We start from the raw sequence: 19,089 nt of genomic DNA on the forward strand, positions 1-19,089 counted from the left end.
ACTATTGAGTAAAAGCTTTTGAATGAAGATGACGTTAGAGACAAAGACTTTGAACGGAAGAGACTTTGAATATGGCAAAGCTGCCAATATGACCCCCCTCAGTCAAAGGACATGAAGAGATGCTCCAGCTGCTGCTGAGAGAGATGGAGAGACACAGACTCAAAGCCTGCAGTCTGCAACGTGGGACCCAAAATGCTGAGGCCGCCAGGAAGAACTTCTGCTGCTGCCACTCTGCCCATCTTCAGGTGAACAATACTATTTCAAGTATTAAGAGTTTATGTCAGACAACTGATGCTAAATTACCAATTGAGAAATGAATCAAGAGATTTAATAAGCATTAGACCTAAACTACGATTTTTAATCAAAATTACCTAATTAAACCTAATATTAAATTGCTTCACAGTCTTCCATGATGCTCCTCAAACTCTCCACTGCCGAATGGTGTTTTATACATTCAATAAGTTGATAAACCTCCAAAGATACGGTCACTGATTTGACTTGACTTAATGTCAATCCTATTTAAATTTGTTCATTGTGCAACCTATTCATTGTGCTCACTCATTTATTCCTCATTCATTTATGTATTTTCTATTTAGTAGTTTAATCATGTAGTCAGTAGTTTAATAAATATCTCATTTATAAAGACCGTGATTCTGTGATTTGCGTGTGTATGAAATGGTAAAGTCACTGTACACCATGGCCAAGAACCTCGTAGCAACCCTGAGATCACAAGCCCATAATTATAAGTTTTCCCTGTTTTGTCAAAATTGGGTGGCGTCCAACAATGAATTTAATGTAAACCTAAATTCTGTTAGTTTGTAATGAACGAATCGTTTCTAGGAGTCGAAGATGAGTGCCCTCACCCTCCTTCAGCTTTTACACCAATGTCTGTAATAATGATGCAAAACTTTGAGTTATGGATTATTGTTACATAATTTGATATTAATTAGTTATTAATTATTAGAGTATTTGAGCCGCTACACTACCTCATCCTATAAAGTTTGGACCGAAGTTAAACTGTGTTTCCTTTTGGGTCTGACAATGTTGCAAACTGTGATATAAATCTTTAACTGTTACACACCAGCCCCAGGAAGCTTCTCACCTCTGTAGCATTCTCTGGTTCTCTGGTTCTCTGGCTTGTATTACAGCTTTCTCTGTGTGTTGTTGGCCCGATAGCTTTCATGTGAAAGAAGTATCCCATTAATTTTAAGTCTATCCCTGTTGAACTTTTGTAACTTTTCCTGATTCTTCACTTTCTTGTCTCATCCAGATTCTCATCCAGTTGAGTCAGATGTCTGTTCACCATGATTCTGGTTCTGCTCGAGGTCTCTGGCCATTAAAGGAAGTTTTTTCTTGCAATTGTTGCCAAACTTGAGTACTTTATGGCGGTGGATTCATGTTGGTTCTCTGTAGATAATATAACAAAGAGTAATAGACCTTCTCTTTTTGTAAATTGCATGAGATCATTTTTGGAATGATTTGGCTCTCTCTATATAAAAATGTATTGATTTAATTGACAGTAGCCCTATTTCAGCTTTAGCTGCCATTGTTACAAAAGCTCTTGGGCCAACCTAACCTTTCAATTCTTGGGCCCATTCTTTTTTCCCTTTACCCCCTCCCTCTGGGTCTGATTTTCAAAAAGCATAGCATGTCTTACCACCTTTATGCGGATGACTGGCAAATTTACCTACCACTTAAAAGAAATGATGGCAGCTCCCTGAAGCCTTTGCTTGAGTGTCTGAAGGACATCAAAGCCTGGCTGGCCTTAAATCTTCTAAATTGTAATGAAAGTAAAACTGAAGTGATGGTGTTTGGACCCAGTGGTGCCTGTGATGCTCCTCCTATGGACCTATTGCCTACCTCCTCTGGCTCCCTGTTCATTTTAGGATTAACTTTAAGAATTTATTGTTCATTTTTAAATCTTTAAATGGGTTAGCACCTAAGTACATCTCTGACCTCCTTCATGTTTATAACCCCTCGAGGTCTCTGAGGTCCGCTAATCAGCTGCTTCTTGTTGTTCCTAAGACGAGGCTAAAAACCAGGGGTGACCGTGCATTTTCAGTGGTGGCCCCCAAATTATGGAATGAGCTCGTTAGGATGGCCCCCACCTTACTTTCTTTTGAATCACGTCTTAAAAGTTAGTTTTATTCTTTGGCTTTTAACCCAGCATGAGAGTTTTTGTGGTCTTTGTCTTTCTGCGTCATTTCTATTGTCTTATTACTGTATTTTTATGTGTTTTATGAGTTTTTCAGTCTTTACTGTTTCTTCCTGTGTGCTGTTAATGTTTCTATGCATTTCACTGTAATTTATTTTTTACTTCATTGTGCAGCACTTTGGTAAACTTAGATGTTTTTTAAAATGTGCTATATAAATAAATGGATTGGATTGGATTGGACTATCATTGAGTAAATATAGTAGAGCCTTGGAGTATTTTATCCTCAGTAAAAATGATGTACGTTGCTCTCACATGTGTCTCATTGGCCATATTGAGGCACATCCAGGTATCTTTTTACGTTTTCAGGAGTACAACCACTGGATTTACCCAGCTGGTGGGACCCTCAATTCGTTTTACAATGTCCATATTCTTCAGTTCTTATTGGGGTTTTCGTGCTGGAGAGTATGTGTTATATGCCCAATATACACTGGCGACCAACTATTAACAGTTGAGCTACTGGGGATGTAACAGATCACAAAACTCCATAATCATCCTCTCAAGAATTGAGATAGTAAATTCTGCCCGACCCAGGGCAAAGAGGCGCTCGAGGAAGGACAGAATCTCAGAGATGTGACAGGTCAAGGGATCCTCTCCCCTAGCACAGCACAAGTCTCCACTTGCCGCTATACTGCTGCTGGAGGGGGCCGGCGAAGCCTGCAAGGTGTTCACCACTTCTCCGTCAAGGCCAAGTGAGTGCAAACGCTGCCGCTCAAGGGCCATACATGAAGCCTCAGGGTCTGGGGCTCCGGCTGCCATATCCTGCCCTGTACTTGGGATAGCATATCCTGTCTGACTGGAAGACGCCATGGCTGCTCTTCCAGCATCTCGCGGATTTCCGCCATCCATGGTCTCTGTGGCCAATTTGGCGCCAACGAGTGTACCTGAGCGTATAGCAGCCTCACTCTCCTTAGGAAGGCAGGCAGGAGGGGCAGTGGGGGAAATGCCTGCCATGCTGTCTGTCCTGACCATGACCTGCCTGTGTAATTGGGAGGGATGTCTCAGGGCCATGAAAACTGCCTCCATTTTGAGGAGGTTTATATGCTGCCCCTGCTGTGCAGGGCCCCAATGACCCCGAACAGACCTGCCCTCCCAGACTGTGCCTCAGCCCAATTGGGAGGCCTGCCTTTGGCCCCTAGGGTCCCTGTCCAGTGCTGAGGCTTTGGGTGGAGAAGCCGGGGGAGGAAGCCCGGCAGCTGCCGCTGCCTGCAAAAGTAGGGCCTCCACAGAAAAATCACTGGGCACAGAGCAGTCCTCACCCACCTGGGAGTCTGTGCCAACCTCCTCTTCTTCATCATGAATATATATGCCCAGAGGAGCCAAAGCCAGAGCTGTTGGTCTTATCCAGAATCCCTGAGGCAGCAAGGGACACAGCATCAGAGTGTGGAGGCATATATGGAGGAGCCTTGTGTGGCAAATCCAAAAGGTGTTGCTGATTTGCAGCCATGCATTTGATGGTCTTACACATGTCCTCCAACTGCCTTTGCATGAGGTCCACTCTTGGATCACAGATCTGGTCCTGCTCAAAACACTTCCGCTTCTTGCTCCTCTTCCCTCCAGCCGGAGCAAGCAAGCTTGGTGGAACTGGACCCTGGGCAGGTGGCACACTATCATCCAGGCCACTGCCCCTCTCATCACTCCACTGCATAGATGCCATGCTTTCTTCGTGGCGGGGAAAAACACAATGTGTTTCTCACTGAATACTCTGAGTAAATGAGAGAAACACATGCATCACTTTTTCCCACTCTTAAATTCCCAACTTTAGTGTAATAGCACTCCAGAAACTCAGGTGGCGTCCAACACCTACCACCAAGGAAGATGATGACATCAGTCCACAGCAAAAAACAGCAGAGCCAGGGCTAATGCACTCCGACACAGCCAAGCTGTTGCCCTTAACTCTCAAGTATACTTAAAGACATTATCTTCACAACATACACACACTTACCGAGTCAGTGTGAGATTATGCCCTGCACGTCACGAGCACAATCGTCACCTGCAAAAAAAACAGCCAAACTCACGGCACGCCAACGGGGTGTCAAATGCTAGGCAGCCCAATAAACGGCAAGCCGAACCGTGAGGGATCAGCAAGGCAAGACAGAGAACAAAGGGTGCCTGACATACATATCGTGTGCAGCACGTGACGTATGACCAGTAGCACCAAATCTTGAACGTCTTTAATGGTCCTTTCAAGGGTCCGATTAAAACGGTTTACTGTTCCTGCAATTTTTTTCCCATATCAGGTTTTTTTCTTTATTATTGTTACACTCTTTGCTGAATTTTCCAAGTAAAATGCCCTTAAAACATTTTCTGCTGGGGTAAACACCCTTTGGAGTTGAGCGGTTAGATGTGGTTACTCGGTTGGCCATTTTTTTTGTTTTGAAAAAAGTCTTAATTTACCCAGAATTCAATGCACTATAGTCATGCTTGTGATAGTCAAGAACTAAACTGCTTGTGAAACGGTTTGATTTAGATGTCTATCTGAAGTCTGACTATTTGTTATGTCTAGCCATAGTCAAAGTCCATCTTTGTGAAAACGGCCCTGGGGCTGCTGTTGCTTACTGTTGTTATGACAACATAACCTAGTTATTGTTGGACCGCAACCGTAACGTATTGGCTACGTAGAGTCTACACTTAGAATAGGTCGGAATTTACCTATTTTATATTACATAACAAAGATAACTGACAACAAAGAGTAATTTTCATATCTTGTTACATGTACATTTTCACCATTGTTTGGTGCCCCTCTGCCTACCTCCTTTTTGCGCCACTGTGTATAACTCTGAGTTAGGGGGGGAGTTATTAACTCATCATGTTATATTGTTCAAGCTTCAAGCACAGGACATTGAAGTAACTTAACCTTCACTCCTGTTAAAAATTGACAGACTGAGTGAATATGGATAAACAGCACCTTATCTTTTCTGGCTTCAGCCCGTACACTTTCCCCCCATCACATTACTTTTAGCACCTGAATCTACTCACATTTCCAGGTCTACTCTTCGCACACAAGAGGTTAGTATCTCTGAAATATGAATGTATTTTATGTCAGTGGAAAGGGTAGTGTCAGAATCATAGTTTGAATAGTTGCAGTACATATGTAGAGCTTATTCAGCCTCTCATCAACAACCCAATTTGACATTAGCTCATGTTAGCTCAGGGTCACTTAGAACAAGTGACCATGGTGGAACTGAAAATGAAGAGTCAAAGTGGTTAGAATGTTGTAAATAATGTTTTTTAGCTTACCCAAGCAAGTCGTGGACCAATATTTGCTGAAGTAAATTATTCAGCGTTTCAATCTGTTTAACCTATTGTCAATTTCATGAATGTGTTTGGTCATTGTTTGCATTGTAAGCTAATGTAAGTAGCTCTCATAAATTAACATTGACCATAACTGTTTCCAAAGAAAAGGCAATTCCAGTGATATTAGGTCACATCTATGTCACGCACATATGGCTAAGCAGTATACTGTATATTGTTTATTCCTTACGTCTTAAACATTTGGTCCTCATACTGTAAACTTGGTGGTTAAACACAACACCATGCAAACAGCTAGCTTACTCACTGCAGAAGATTATCTAACCCTTAATAAAGTCTTAAACAGTGAAAAAAGGCTACTTGCAGTTTTGTGCATCTCATATTGTCACAACTTTTGATTCAGGTCAATGTATTAATGTTTTTTTTGTGCTTTATTGGTGCTTTTGGTGAGTGGTGGTGTTTTAGCTTTACGTAGCATGTAGATCTGCAATTAAAAGTTATTTTCATTTATTGCAGACTGCTGATTATTTGTATATATACCTATACCTATACCTATACCTATATATATCTGATCGGCCATAACATCATGACCACTGACATGTAAAGTGAATAACATCTCGTTACATGGCCCCTGTCCGAAGGTGGAATATTTTAGGCAGCAAGTGAACATTTTGTACTCTAAATTGATGTGTTTGTAGCAGGCAAAATGGGCAAGTGTAAGAATGTGAGCGACTTTGACAAGGGTCAAATTATTATGGTTAGACGACTGGGTCAGATCATCTCAAAAACTGCAGCTCTAGTGGGGTGTTCCCACTGTGAACTGGCAACAGGGTCATGGGCGGCCGAGGCTCAATAATGCGCGTGGGGAGCAAAGGCTGGCTCGTATGGTCTGATCCATCAGAAGAGCTACTGTAGCTTAAACTGCTGAAAATGTAATACTGGTTCTGTTAGAAAGAGCATACAGCACATCTCAGTTTGTTGTGTATGGGGCTGCATGGACTCAGACCGGTCAGGGTGCCCATGCTGAACCCTGTCCACAGCTGAAAGTGCCTACAATGGGCATTTGAAGGATCTGCTGCGTCTTGGTACAAAATACCACAGACAACCTTCAGAGCTCTAGTGGAGTCCATGCCTCAACAGGTCAGTGCTGTTTTGGCGGCAAAAGGGGGACCTCCACAATATTACTTGGTCATAATGTTATGACTGATCAGTGTATATAATCTCAATATTGTGCAAATTGCTTGTGTTTATGACAGTTGAGCCACCGAACTGACTCCAAGAGAGTTTCATTAATCTAAAACTGTTGGCTCGATTATGAAGGTATTTATATCATTGAAAATAAACTTATCCATGTAGACTTTGATCCAGTTAATGGGCACGACTTTGAAGGGTAAATGTTTCTGCTGTTTACCCACTGCCCTTTAATCATGTGTTACATATCCAGCAGGCTCTAAGCTAACATACTCTCAGTGTCCGGTAAACTTTGGCATATTAGTATATGCAAATATTTACCTAATGCCATCCCTGTGACCTCTGAATATCTATTATGTATGTATAATGAGTTTGAGTTTGTTTAGTAGAAAGCAAGTAAATAGTAATGAAAGTAAAATCAATAGAAACACTGCAAGAAAGCAGTAAGCTTTATTTTCACCTCAGGTAAACCCAGCCCTGCTTCCAAAACATTGTCCCTGATTATGTCTGCGGTATGTTTGCCCTTTGCTCATTTTGAGTGGAGTATCCGTATTTGTTATCCCTCTGAATCATGAGCCTGTCAGTGTACTCCACAGACGTGGATCAACATGGCTCTGAACATCCCTGGTGTGGTTGCGGTGGTGCTCTTCTATATCCTGATTCTGGGGACGGGGATGTGGGCTGCCCGAAAGTCCAGGAGGGCTGAGAAGAAGAGTGATGGAGACAGGACAGAGGTGGTACTGCTGGGGGACAGGAGTATTAGCTTGCTGGTTGGGATTTTCACCATGACTGGTAAGATGTTCTGGGGGGCTCAGGAACTTTATTGTTTTTCATTTATAGTTTTTTTGTTGTCTTCCTACACAACAAAGGTGAAGTATAAAGACACTAAGAGTTTAATCCTGTTACCGCCACATCATGTTTACTACGGCTGTTTTCTAAGCTGGACAATAAAGAAAAGCTAATTTCTCAGTAAACAAGATCTGTTCCTCATCTATCATCTCATTTAGACAATTTAACAATCATATCTTGTCAGTGTGCATAGTTTTGCTGCACAGCTCATGCTGCCCCTAATTTGAGCTGATCATTTAACTGCAGTATTTGGGCTGATTCATACTCACACATGCAACTGTGCACAAAAAAAGGACTGCTTGTATGTGTACATGTCATTTTTCTGCAGCTACGTGGGTCGGGGGCGGTTTTATCCTGGGTGTGGCTGAGGCGGTGTACTCTCCTAAAATGGGCTTAATATGGGCCCTCATGCCAATACAATACTCTGTGTCCTTTATAATAGGTAAGTCACGCACTATAAAGGCAGCAGATGGTGCTGCTCATCAGATGCTCATTTCAGATGTAAACTTATTTAATCCCTTATGTAAACATTATATCAAACAGCCAAAGTCAAATCCAAAACACTTTGTTTGATGAACTGGTATCAGAAAAAATATCAAATGTTCAAAAAACTGTGAACATGTAAACTATGCAAAGAAAAGGAGAGTCTTAACTAAATGATTCAGGTAGCAAATACAATTGTTTTATATCTTATATGCTACACAAGGTGGGCTATTCTTTGCCAAGCCAATGAGGGACAAGAGGTATATCACCATGATGGACCCGTTCCAGATGAAGTATGGAAAAGTACTGAGTGGGGCTCTCGTGCTGCCCTCGCTGCTGGTGGATGTGCTGTGGGTGTCCTGCACTCTGCTTGGCTTAGGTAAATAAACATATCTAACAAATAAAACCGCTTTTAGATAACTGTTTGAGGTATTTTGTTTGTCCAACAGGAGCTACCATGAGTGTCATCCTGGACTTGCCCTATGGATATTCTATTTGGATCTCATCAGCTGTGGCCATTGTCTATACTCTGTTAGGAGGCCTTTATTCAGTGGCCTACACCGACGTCATCCAGCTCTCTCTGGCTTTCCTTAGCTTGGTGAGTTACAGTGACTCGTACAGGAGCACACAAAGATTTACGGTGTATGTATCACTGGGTCCTATGTTTAAACCATGGACTGTATAAAAAGATAGACGACATGACAGCTCCCTAAAAGTGAAGCCAAAACATTTGGAGCCCCCCCTGCTGACTGGCTACAGTATAGGTCATAAAGCCTGCCTCCTCCATGTTAACAGGTGGGACATGAGCCAAACTATAAAATCACAATACATGCCCGATAATTTTTTTTCAAACATGGTTTCTGTCATTATAGCTAGTTATTATCATCAAATTTTTGTCCAAGTGTTCATTTTCTGACAAGTTTATTTTTAATTAGAGTGGAGGACGATCCGCAAGTGGAAACGTAACTAAAACAATCACGACAGTCATTGAAGTTTCCATACCTGTGAACGTTAACCTCAGACCAACACAGAGAAGCTGTTCTGCTGACAAACATGCCGGCGTGCGGGATCCTTGCTGTTTTTTTGGTAAGTTAAGTGTGTGTTTGGGTTAGCGGAAGTGGCTACGGCCGCTTCACCTGCCGATCTCTACTGCACAGTCTCTGGCTCCATATGACGTCGCCATCGCAAGATGGCAGTGCCTATCACAGGGGCTATTTTGGCATAAATTTCGTACAATGGGAGCAGATCAAGACGTGTTGTCCATCTATATATACAGTCATTGGTTTAAACCCATTGATTTTCATACAAACTCCATTCCTGCAGCAGAGCTGTCATTTTAAAAATCATAATTGAAATCAGAAAATATTTGAATACTGGAAAATAAATCCACAATAACTTTCTCCCAGTTAACAGGCATTGTGTAATTTTTATTGATATTATTTCAATTTAATAATAATAATAACTTTATTTATATAGCACCTTTAAAAACTGAATGTTTACAAAGTGCTTTGACAGACAAAGCAAAGGCAGGATCTCAGGAAGATTACAGAATACAAAACAAATTAAGGAACTTTCAACAATAAGGCCAAACATAGAGTATTTAAGAAATCTAATCAAAAGGCAAGAACTCAAGTCAAACACCAAAGGTCAACAAGAAAAAATGCAAGAGAAAGAATAAAAGTGTCAAAACAGGAACAAAGGCAGTTTGAGCAATAAGCAATGCAAATTAAGAGATAAATAAAACAAATTAAAACAATGAAAGACCATAAAAGGTTATAAAAAAGACAATAAAAAGAAAAATGAAAATAAAAAGAAAATAAAAAGAGGACATCACATCATAAGAAGAGAGATTAAAAAAAAAAAAAAAAAAAGGTTGGAATCAGTAAAATGAATAAGAGATAAATAAATAAATTAAGAAGTAGAAAAGTAAATAAAATAATTTAAATAAATAAATGATGGTAGGAATAGGAACAGATGAATGCATACAAAGCATTTTTTTAAAAAGGTAAACATCACATAAAAGCAGCTCTGTAAAAGTTAGTTTTAAGAAGTGATTTTAAAGAAATCACCAACTCTACACCTTATGGTAAATGGACTGTACTTACATAGCGCTTTTCTAGTATTTGCGATCACTCAAAGCTGCTTTTACATTACAAATCACATTCACCCATTCACACACACATTCGTACACTGATGGCAGAGGTTGGTATGTAAAGTGCCCAACTGTCAATCAGTAATCACATTCATACCCGTTGGCTATGCCACCGGGAGCAATTTGGGGTTAAGACCCAAACGAGCTTTAAAAGTCATGAGTAAAATCTTAAAATCAATTCTAATACAGACAGGGAGCCAGTGAAGGGAGGCAAGGATAGGAGTGATGTGATGTCATCTGTTAAAACCAGTAAGAAGTAGTTGTAGTTATTGTATATGTGTGTGGGATTGTAAAACATGGTCAGGGGGGATAATCTGTTGCCTAATGTCTTTGATTTTATATGTAAACAATTCTAAAAATCTCTTGTGTGTCTCATGTGAGGCATCTTTAAAATTACAGGGGGAGGGGCTGGTTACAGAGTCTAACATTTTAAATACAATTCTGGGGTTAGAGGGATTAGATAAAATTAGATTAGAATAAAAGGATGCTCTTGCTTCTTTAATTGCTTTTTGACAGTTTTTCATTGTATCTTTCCAAATTTCTTAAAATACATTTAAACCAGTTTTTTTCCATTGTCTTTCTTTTCTTCTGCAGTCCCTTTTTAATTCTTGTGTCGTGTCCTTAAGCCAGGGCTGCAGAGTTTTAAAAGACTTCTTGATTTTGTATGGGGCAACAGAATCCAGGATAGTCTCACAAATGTGGTTAAAAAGGGAGACCAGCTCCTCTGTGTTAAGATTAGGATTAAAAGCAGTTAAAGAAGCAGCAGTAAAAAACTCAGAAAACTTGCTAGCAGACGTAAAATTAAAACCCGGCGAGGGACTGGTATGTTTTCAAGGACAGGTAAAAATGATAAACCATGCTGAATAAAACAAGTTTATGATCTGACACACAGATATCCTTAGTTTCGAAGTTGTAGGGGCTGAGACCATGGTGTAAAACCAAATCAAGGGTGTGACCTTTGGAATGAGTAGGAACTTGAATTGCCTGAATGAGGTTAAAAGAGTCCAAAGTGTCCATAAAATCTGTGCTAAAAGTCTGAGAAGGACAGCAGACATGGATATTAAAAACACCTAAAATGAAAATCTTGTCGTACTTGGTAATAAAAGATGATAGTCTCCCTGAGTAAGCAGTTATAATAAAAAAAATCTAAATAATTTAAATTAAAAAAATTGTGGCATAAAAAGGATTTAAGTTTACTGGAGTGCACTTAAGAGCAGAGGGGGTCTGTGGCTGAAGAGGAATGTGAATAACATTGTTATGATTGACAGCAGAGGGGTATGTTGGTGAACATGGTGCTGATTTACCTGAAGAGCTGAACAGTGCCATTTGGTGTCGGGTGGGGGGGGCTAGCGGGTGTAATGGTAGGTTGAGGAGTCCATATAGGCGTAGAAGAAGAGTTGATTGTACAGTGTGCTGTATGGTAGCCGCTAGCATGCGACTACCCAGCCAGTTCGGGTGGACTTCATCTGGTCTGAATAAGGAGGAGCGGTTCCAAAACAGATAAAAATTGTCAAATTTGAATATCTTTGGACCCAATTGATGTGTCTCATTCAAAAGTGGTTGCTTATTATGTTGTTATCAACATAAAATGTTATAAATAGTAAATTATGGATTTGTCTGTGTATTTTGGTGTAGAGTCAGTTGTTATGTCCCCGGGGAAACCTAGACACAACATGATGAGCGACCCCCATTCTTCTCACTCCCAAGAAAACCCAGCAGCACAGTAAATTCTAATTCAAACAGCAGTTTTAATAGGCTTCAGAGTGAGCAGTGCCCAACCCAACAAACACAACTCACTTCTCACTCCTACATAAACTGCTTTAAGGTGCTTTATATTTCTAGTGATCTATTTACAAAAATAAGTACAAACCGCAGTAATTGTCTTTTAATCTACTCGAATCCGCAAAACAGAGGCCTACACTCTTTACTACACACATTACACAGGCCTCAATGTCAAATACTATAAAACACAACTAATGCTGGGCAGTTGAAAGTGGGCTGCAGTCAGCCAGAATTTAAAAGCTGTGACTTCGCTGACTGTCCAATCCAGCAGCAGCAGTCTCTTCTAAACTGGCCAATGAGAGTCAGCACCTGCACCAGCCTCTGCCATTAGTGTGTAAATGTGTGCGTGAAAGAGTGAATGTGACATGTAGTGTAGTAGCGCTTTGAGTGGTCTGAGGACTAGAAAGGCGTTATATGTGCAGTCCATTTGCCATTAATCAAAAGAGCAGTTTTATCCATGTGTCCATGGCCTAATAGTCTAATAGGTTTACAATGTTTTGCAACGTTCATAGTGTGAACCTTTGTTGCATCTTCAATCCTCTCACTTGCTCCCCGTTTCCTGTCTGTTTTTTGAACAGTTGAAAGCAAAAAGTGAAAAATGGTAGTTAGTATGTCAATATGTTAGTATGCTGGGACTGGGAAAGAATTAATAAAAAACTTGTTTAAACAGACAACATGATTTGGTGATGTACACTCCAGTCAAAAGTTTGGACACATTTTCTCATACAAGTGAATGGGAAAGTGTGTCCAAACTTTTGACTGGTAGCGTATATTGACACAATGCAATGAATGATTGGGTATACTTAAAACTTAAAACTTACTTTAGAGATTTAACAATATAACTGACTTGTGTTATCTTCAGTCTGATGATCTCAACATTTCTTTGCAGTGGTTGTGTGTCCCCTTCCTGCTGCTCAACCCCACGTCCACAAGCATTGTCCATACTGCATTTAACAACACGCTCCAAGAGCCCTGGGTCGGCAAGCTGGAGCGGGAGAACCTCTGGAAGTGGATTGATGACTTCTTAATGCTCGTGAGCTGATCTTTCATTGGTATCATACTTTCCTGGTTCCATTTATAACCTCAGAAAACTACTATATGTCAGAGGGGCAGGCAAACATGTAGGATGCCTTTTCTTAAATAAACATGATTTTCCTCCAGGGAAAGACGTTTTCTCGGCATTTCAGATGTGAAACAATGCTTTCAGCTCGCTGTCTATGTGCATGACAAAGAATACAGACTAAAGCAACCCTGAACTGCAACAAAATGAAAGCATGAAACGCACACAGCAATGAATCCTTGTATTTAAAAAAGGTATTTAAAGTAAAAACATTTATGTGACCTCAATCTGACAGCATTAACGTTAAAGGGAGAGGTGGGGACAACAATATAAAATGTGCTCCTTCGAAAAAGTCATTTCAAACAACCTTTAACCATCAAGATATGCAGGAGGATGTGGTCTTTAATGGGGATGTAGATCCCAAAGGACTAGTCAAAAGAGATGATCAATGCCCAGCTGTAAAAAAACTATTTAATGAGCCACTGGGCCCGACTCTCCTGAAACTCCTGAAAATACAGAGCATAGAGCAGAGAGTCATACGCAGGTTGTCAGTATGTCAAACAATAATTTCAACGCCCTTTTTCTACCAAAGAGTATATAATCAAAAAAAGGAGACATATACTCATTATTGCCCATCTGTGTTAATAGCCTTCTCTTTGCCTTGCTTTTCTTAGAGAAACGATCCAATTGTATGTCCAGCATTCAAATACTTATATTTCCTAGCAAAGATCAAAACCAGGCCTTACATTGCAGCGTAAACCTCTTTAGTTTGTTTTCTACTAGACAAACCTGACAATAATCCTATGTTCACTGTTGTCAGCTATGTGTTAGGTACATTACTGATCAGTAAATACATCAAAACTGCAAACAGCTACCTAGCTAATGATCCTAGGTTGATTGTTAGCATTACAGCTAACTTGTTAGCTAAAATTACTGTTAAAAGCCACATTATAGTTTGAAAATTCAGGTAAAGAGTCAGTATCTAAATTTAACAACATTCATGTCAAACAAGAAATATTTGTGTGCTTTAGAGACAACATACAAATGCTTTTTTTATATTTAGATACCTATTTATATACTTACTATACTATATACTCACTATATTTGTGCACTGAATTGATTTATTTAGAAACTGTAAGGTCATTGGTCTGACTTTTGTCCCTGATTGTCTGTGTTGACTCCTGTTTAAAGTCATGCAAGTACAGTAAAACTGAGATACTAAGCTGTCAGTGTGTGATAGAACAGTGGACAATGTATGTATCCTTTGAATGGGCCTTTGTAAAGTGAGAAAAAATGTATTCCTTATCTTTTCCTGTCTCTTCCTCCTCTCTGCCCTGTGTTTTTTTCCAGGGTCTTGGAAGTGTATCATTTCAGAGCTTCCACCAGAGGACGCTGTCTGCCTCCTCACCACGAACAGCCCAGTTGACATGCTATGCCGCGGCCGTATTGATCGCCATACTGGGAATCCCTTCTGTCTTGATTGGAGCTGTTGCGGCCTCCACAGGTGGGAATTGGGTTATAGATGATGGACCTTTAATTCAGACTCTTATAAGTTGGCCAGTAGTTGCTTGCATTGTTTGTTATTGTGTAACAGAAAACAGTGCTTCCTGGAGGGGCCTTCCTACGCCTACATATGGCCTCTGCACATTATAGTACAACTCACGTGTAGCAGTCTATAGGTGGTAGCACATTTCCTCCTTGGGTTTGTATACAGTACAAACAATGATTCACATTGCTGAGAGATGCAGTATTACTGGAAAAACAACTTGACTCAACTTTAAAAAATGTCAGACACTTAAGATACCAGAAGTTTCTTTGGGCTTAATGTAAGATCTGAGTTTTCCGATTTTCTTTGACATAACAGTTGCTTATCTGCTGACAGGCTGCAGAGAGTTTGCTCAGTGATAGACGCAGCTGCTCTGACACCAGCAGTTAGATTTCCTCATAATATAACAATCACTCTTTGATTCATTTGTCCTGTCACACAGTGAGCCTTTGACTGCTTCTTAAATAGTCATGTTTCATAGATTATGGTATCAAACCCATACCACAGTCATTCAATTTGTGTCATCTTCAGCTTTGTCACCTATAAATCACTATTAAATATAACTGATTTGCAGCTGCAAACACATTTAGAAGGATGTAATGCAGGAGGAACTACTTTTTGTAGTAACATAATGAAGAAATGTTCTTAGTTAACATACCTGGCAAATCACAAAACTGTTGAACTGAGGATCTTTCTTTTCTGCCCAAAAATTCTGCCAGGACATCTGGAAATACACTACTCCCTGTCAGAGTCTATAGTATTATTAAACCTCTTTGTAGTTATATTAAATGTACAAAAAGTCAAAACCTTTCCATAACTTAACCTCTGACCAGTGTATGGATAACAATAGACTTCTGTTGAACAGTCCTGCACTTGTCGTCAGTGAAACATGATTAGGAAAGCAGTTTAGCAAAATCCAAATGCTAATTCTAGGACACAGTGTTGGACATCCTCTCATTTAGTTTACCTATTTATCACATGTTAGTATTTTAAACATTCATGAAATTCAACAGGTCTCAGGGGTTTTGTGATTTGATTCATTTTTGATTGCTTGTTTTTGTAGCATTAAAAGATCATAAAAGAAAAAAAAAACAATATGGAGGATGATTTTTCTTGAGGAAAAACTCATGAATTCTAATTTAAACTCTACTAATTTAGGGTTAGCTGCACGGTGGGGCAGTGGTTAGTGCGAACAGCTAGAAGATTGCTGGTTCTAACCACGGTTCGGAGTTTGCATGTTGTCCCTGTACATGCATGGGTTCTCTCCGGGTACTCCGGCTTACTCTCACAGTCCAAAGACATGCTGGTTAGGTTCATTGGCCTGTAAGTGTGAATGTGAGAGTGAAAGGTCATCTGTCTCTATGTGTCAGCCCTGTGATTGACGATCAGTCCAGGGTGTACCTCGCCTCTCGCCCAATGACAGCTGGGATTGGCTCCAGCCCTCCCAGTGACCCTGAACAGGATAAGCTGAATAGATAATGGATGGATGGATGGATGGATGGACTCTACCAGTTTATATTGTTATACAAACAATGGATGGAAGTGTGATATGTGAAATGGGTTCACTCATAGTGATGAACACAGAAAAAAATCTATCTCAGATTTGTAGTTATCCTCTATGGAGCATTTTAATATGTTTCACTATCTCCTCTCTCTTCAACCCCACTTCCAATCATCCTCTTCCAATCTTTTCAGTAGAAAAGCTCTGATAAATGCAGCGCACTCTGCCTGATATACACCTTACAACAGGCAGACATAATATTTAGCATTTAGTAGATAGATAGATTTCTTTTTGCAATTTCAATTAGGTGGCAAAAAAACAACTGAAAATGAATGCTGATGTTGCTCCATACATCCATACATCCATTATCTATACCGCTTATCCTGTTTGGCATCACAAGGGGGGCTGGAGATGATCCCAGCACACACTGGACAAGAAGTGGGGTACACCCAGAGAGAGGGGGCCAATCACAGTTATGATAGATAGAAACAGACAGCAATTCACACCCACATACACACCTATGGGCAATTTAGAGTCACCAATGAACCTAACGAGTCTTTGGACTGTGGGAGGAAGCTGGAGTACCTGGAGGGAATCCATGCGGGAGAACATGCAAACTCCACACAGGAGCAACTTTTTTCCATAACTACCTCATAATGTCATTCCTGTGTGTATACAGCTTTTTCTGTTAACAGAGTAGGGGCCTATATCTGTATGAGTGCTGATTGGTTCAAGTATAGATGAAGTATTTAACTGTTATTCCTCTTGTCCAGACTGGAACCAAACGCTGTACGGCTCTCCGCCTCCATATGTACGAGATGAGCACACTTTGGTCTTGCCCCTGACCCTACAGTACCTCACCCCATCCTACATCTCAATCATTGGAATTGGAGCTGTGGCTGCTGCTGTCATGTCATCCACAGACTCTGGTCTGTTGTCTGCAACTTCTGTTTTCTCCTCAAACATCTACAAGAACATTCTGCGTAAACAGGTAAGGAGAAATGTGTCTTTAGAGATTAGGGTGAGGATGCCACATTCTCTTCTAAAGGCACAGATAAAAATCAGACCAACCCCTTCTGTTAAGATCAGATAAGTAAACATAATCTCCTGTTGTTTGACTTCTGTTTCTAGGCATCAGACTTTGAGATGCAGTGGGTGATTCGGGTCACAGTGGTGGTGGTGGGTCTGGTTGGGACATCAATCACCTTCTACACCAACAGCACCCTGGTCCTCTGGATTCTTGGAGCAGACGTCTCCTACAGCCTGATGTTCCCTCATCTGATCTCTGTTCTCTTCATAGATGTGACAAACGGTTACGGTGCCGTGGCAGGTTACATCATAGGCCTGGCTGTAAGGGTTTTGTTGGGAGAGAGCGAAGTAGGACTTCCTGTTGTTCTTTGTCTTCCTGGGTGCACACTGGAAGATGGCATCTACGTCCAAAAGTCCCCCATCAGGACAGTAGCCATGCTCTGCACTCTGGTTACTATCTTGTCTTTTTCCTTGCTAACTTCGATCATGTTCAACTGTGGCCTGCTGCCTGAGAGGTGGGACATTTTCAAAGTAAAACGTTATGTTGCTGTATCACCAGCAGAGGCCGTCACAGAGAACCCCAAAGAAGAAGCTGGAAGTGATTCTGAGTGTGACGAGAACGAACACGGACTTGCCTTACAGCCAATGTTAGAGACTGGCTCCTAGTTGCTTCACCTTCCTTTTCCTTTCCTTTCAAAGGCTGCTCGCATGAATTTTATTATGATATTTGTGTGTATTTAGAGACATTACAACTTAAAGCTGCACTTATTTTAGGATGCTAACTGCTAATAGTTTCTGATGAGGTAATTTGCACTTTTATCCTCTGTTGTAAAGATTTGTGTTTGGAAACAATGTACACAAAAACATTTAAAGGACTTTTTGGGACGACTGTTTCTCTTTTTGTAGTTGCATAACTTGCCTCAGTGCCTTCTTTTACATTCTAACCACTTAATGGCATGACCCCTGCATGTCTGCAACTGTATATCATCCTGTCTACACTAAAAGTTGCTTTTAATTAAATGGTAAAAATGTGGTAGGCTATAATTTGGGGCAATAATTCAGTCTAAGTGTATGCTGTTTTTGTTGCGGTTTTCATTCAAAACAAGCACATTAAAAGGGATTGCAAACCAATTTTCAACATTTTCCCCTCTCAGGGTTGCAACAGAATGAAATTTTCATGCTACAAAAATATGAACATTGTTATTAATAAAGGAATACAAGAGATTTTTTCTCCTCAAACACTCATTTGGTATCATTTATCCTGTACATTACCAGCTTTGCATTTTGTGATAACCACCATTTTCATACCATAGGGGGAAACTGTATCACTGAAACCCTTCACAATTTGTGCAGGCCTTACAGAAAATGAGAAAATGACTTATTTACTATAATAAAAATAAAAAGCATTAGTTTTCTTAGAACTGAAGTGTGCTCCCTTCATCTTGATAGATCAAGTCCGAGCAAGTTTTTTCTTCTCTTGACATAAATAAAATCAAAGTTATCAAATAAAATCAAATATGTATTCCCTTTTCATTCATACTATAAGGTTCAAAGATGTGAACATTCAACAACCTCTCCAGAGTAAAAAAAAAGGACCTAGCAAACCAGATAGATAGTTACCATAAAGAGAAATAAAGGGAGCGTTTGTCAGTGTTGGTTGTCTCTCAATCGGAAGGTTGGGGCTTTGATCCCTGACTGCTGCAGTCACATGTCGAAGTGTCCTTGGGCAAGACACTGACCTTTAAAGAAATTGGCAAGTCGAGTTTTTCCAACCTCCAACAAGAAAAATAGCTATGGAACGCCATTCAAAGTTGGAGTTCCTTCTTGTGAACTCGGAGCAGATTCATCTACCCCGACTTCACGATAATCAGTTTCCTGACGTCACACAACACACAACAAACAGCCCATGGAGAGGCACATCGTTAATGATGAACTATCAACTAATAAGCAATGTTATATATATATTTGCCTGCATTAAATTGAAAAACAACTACTATCATATATTATACTAACAGCTAGTTGCGACCAAGTA

General features: G+C 40.3%; 1 protein-coding gene across 1 annotated transcript; it reads left to right on the forward strand.

Moving 5' to 3' along the window:
• Positions 1 to 7,263: 7,263 nt before the first annotated feature.
• Positions 7,264 to 17,723, forward strand: LOC138604788 (high-affinity choline transporter 1-like). Its single transcript, XM_069676776.1, has 8 exons — positions 7,264 to 7,447; positions 7,833 to 7,946; positions 8,211 to 8,366; positions 8,437 to 8,585; positions 12,811 to 12,954; positions 14,332 to 14,485; positions 16,802 to 17,019; positions 17,160 to 17,723. Exons 1-8 carry the CDS (start codon positions 7,264 to 7,266, stop codon positions 17,721 to 17,723), a joined length of 1,683 nt encoding a protein of 560 aa, XP_069532877.1.
• The last annotated feature ends 1,366 nt before the right edge of the window (positions 17,724 to 19,089 follow it).

Source organism: Semicossyphus pulcher, unplaced genomic scaffold, assembly GCF_022749685.1.
Source record: "Semicossyphus pulcher isolate SPU_LCO1_2020_fin unplaced genomic scaffold, fSemPul1.0.p SCAF_27, whole genome shotgun sequence".
In the NCBI taxonomy this organism is placed as follows: domain Eukaryota; kingdom Metazoa; phylum Chordata; class Actinopteri; order Labriformes; family Labridae; genus Semicossyphus; species Semicossyphus pulcher.

Bases quoted from the DNA above. Each gene is read 5' to 3' on its own strand.
- LOC138604788 (XM_069676776.1), top strand. From the start codon at position 7,264: ATGGCTCTGAACATCCCTGGTGTGGTTGCGGTGGTGCTCTTCTATATC. The intron at 7,448-7,832 runs GTAAGATGTTCT...ATTTTTCTGCAG, and splicing joins TGGGATTTTCACCATGACTG to CTACGTGGGTCGGGGGCGGT. The intron at 12,955-14,331 runs GTGAGCTGATCT...GTTTTTTTCCAG, and splicing joins TTGATGACTTCTTAATGCTC to GGTCTTGGAAGTGTATCATT.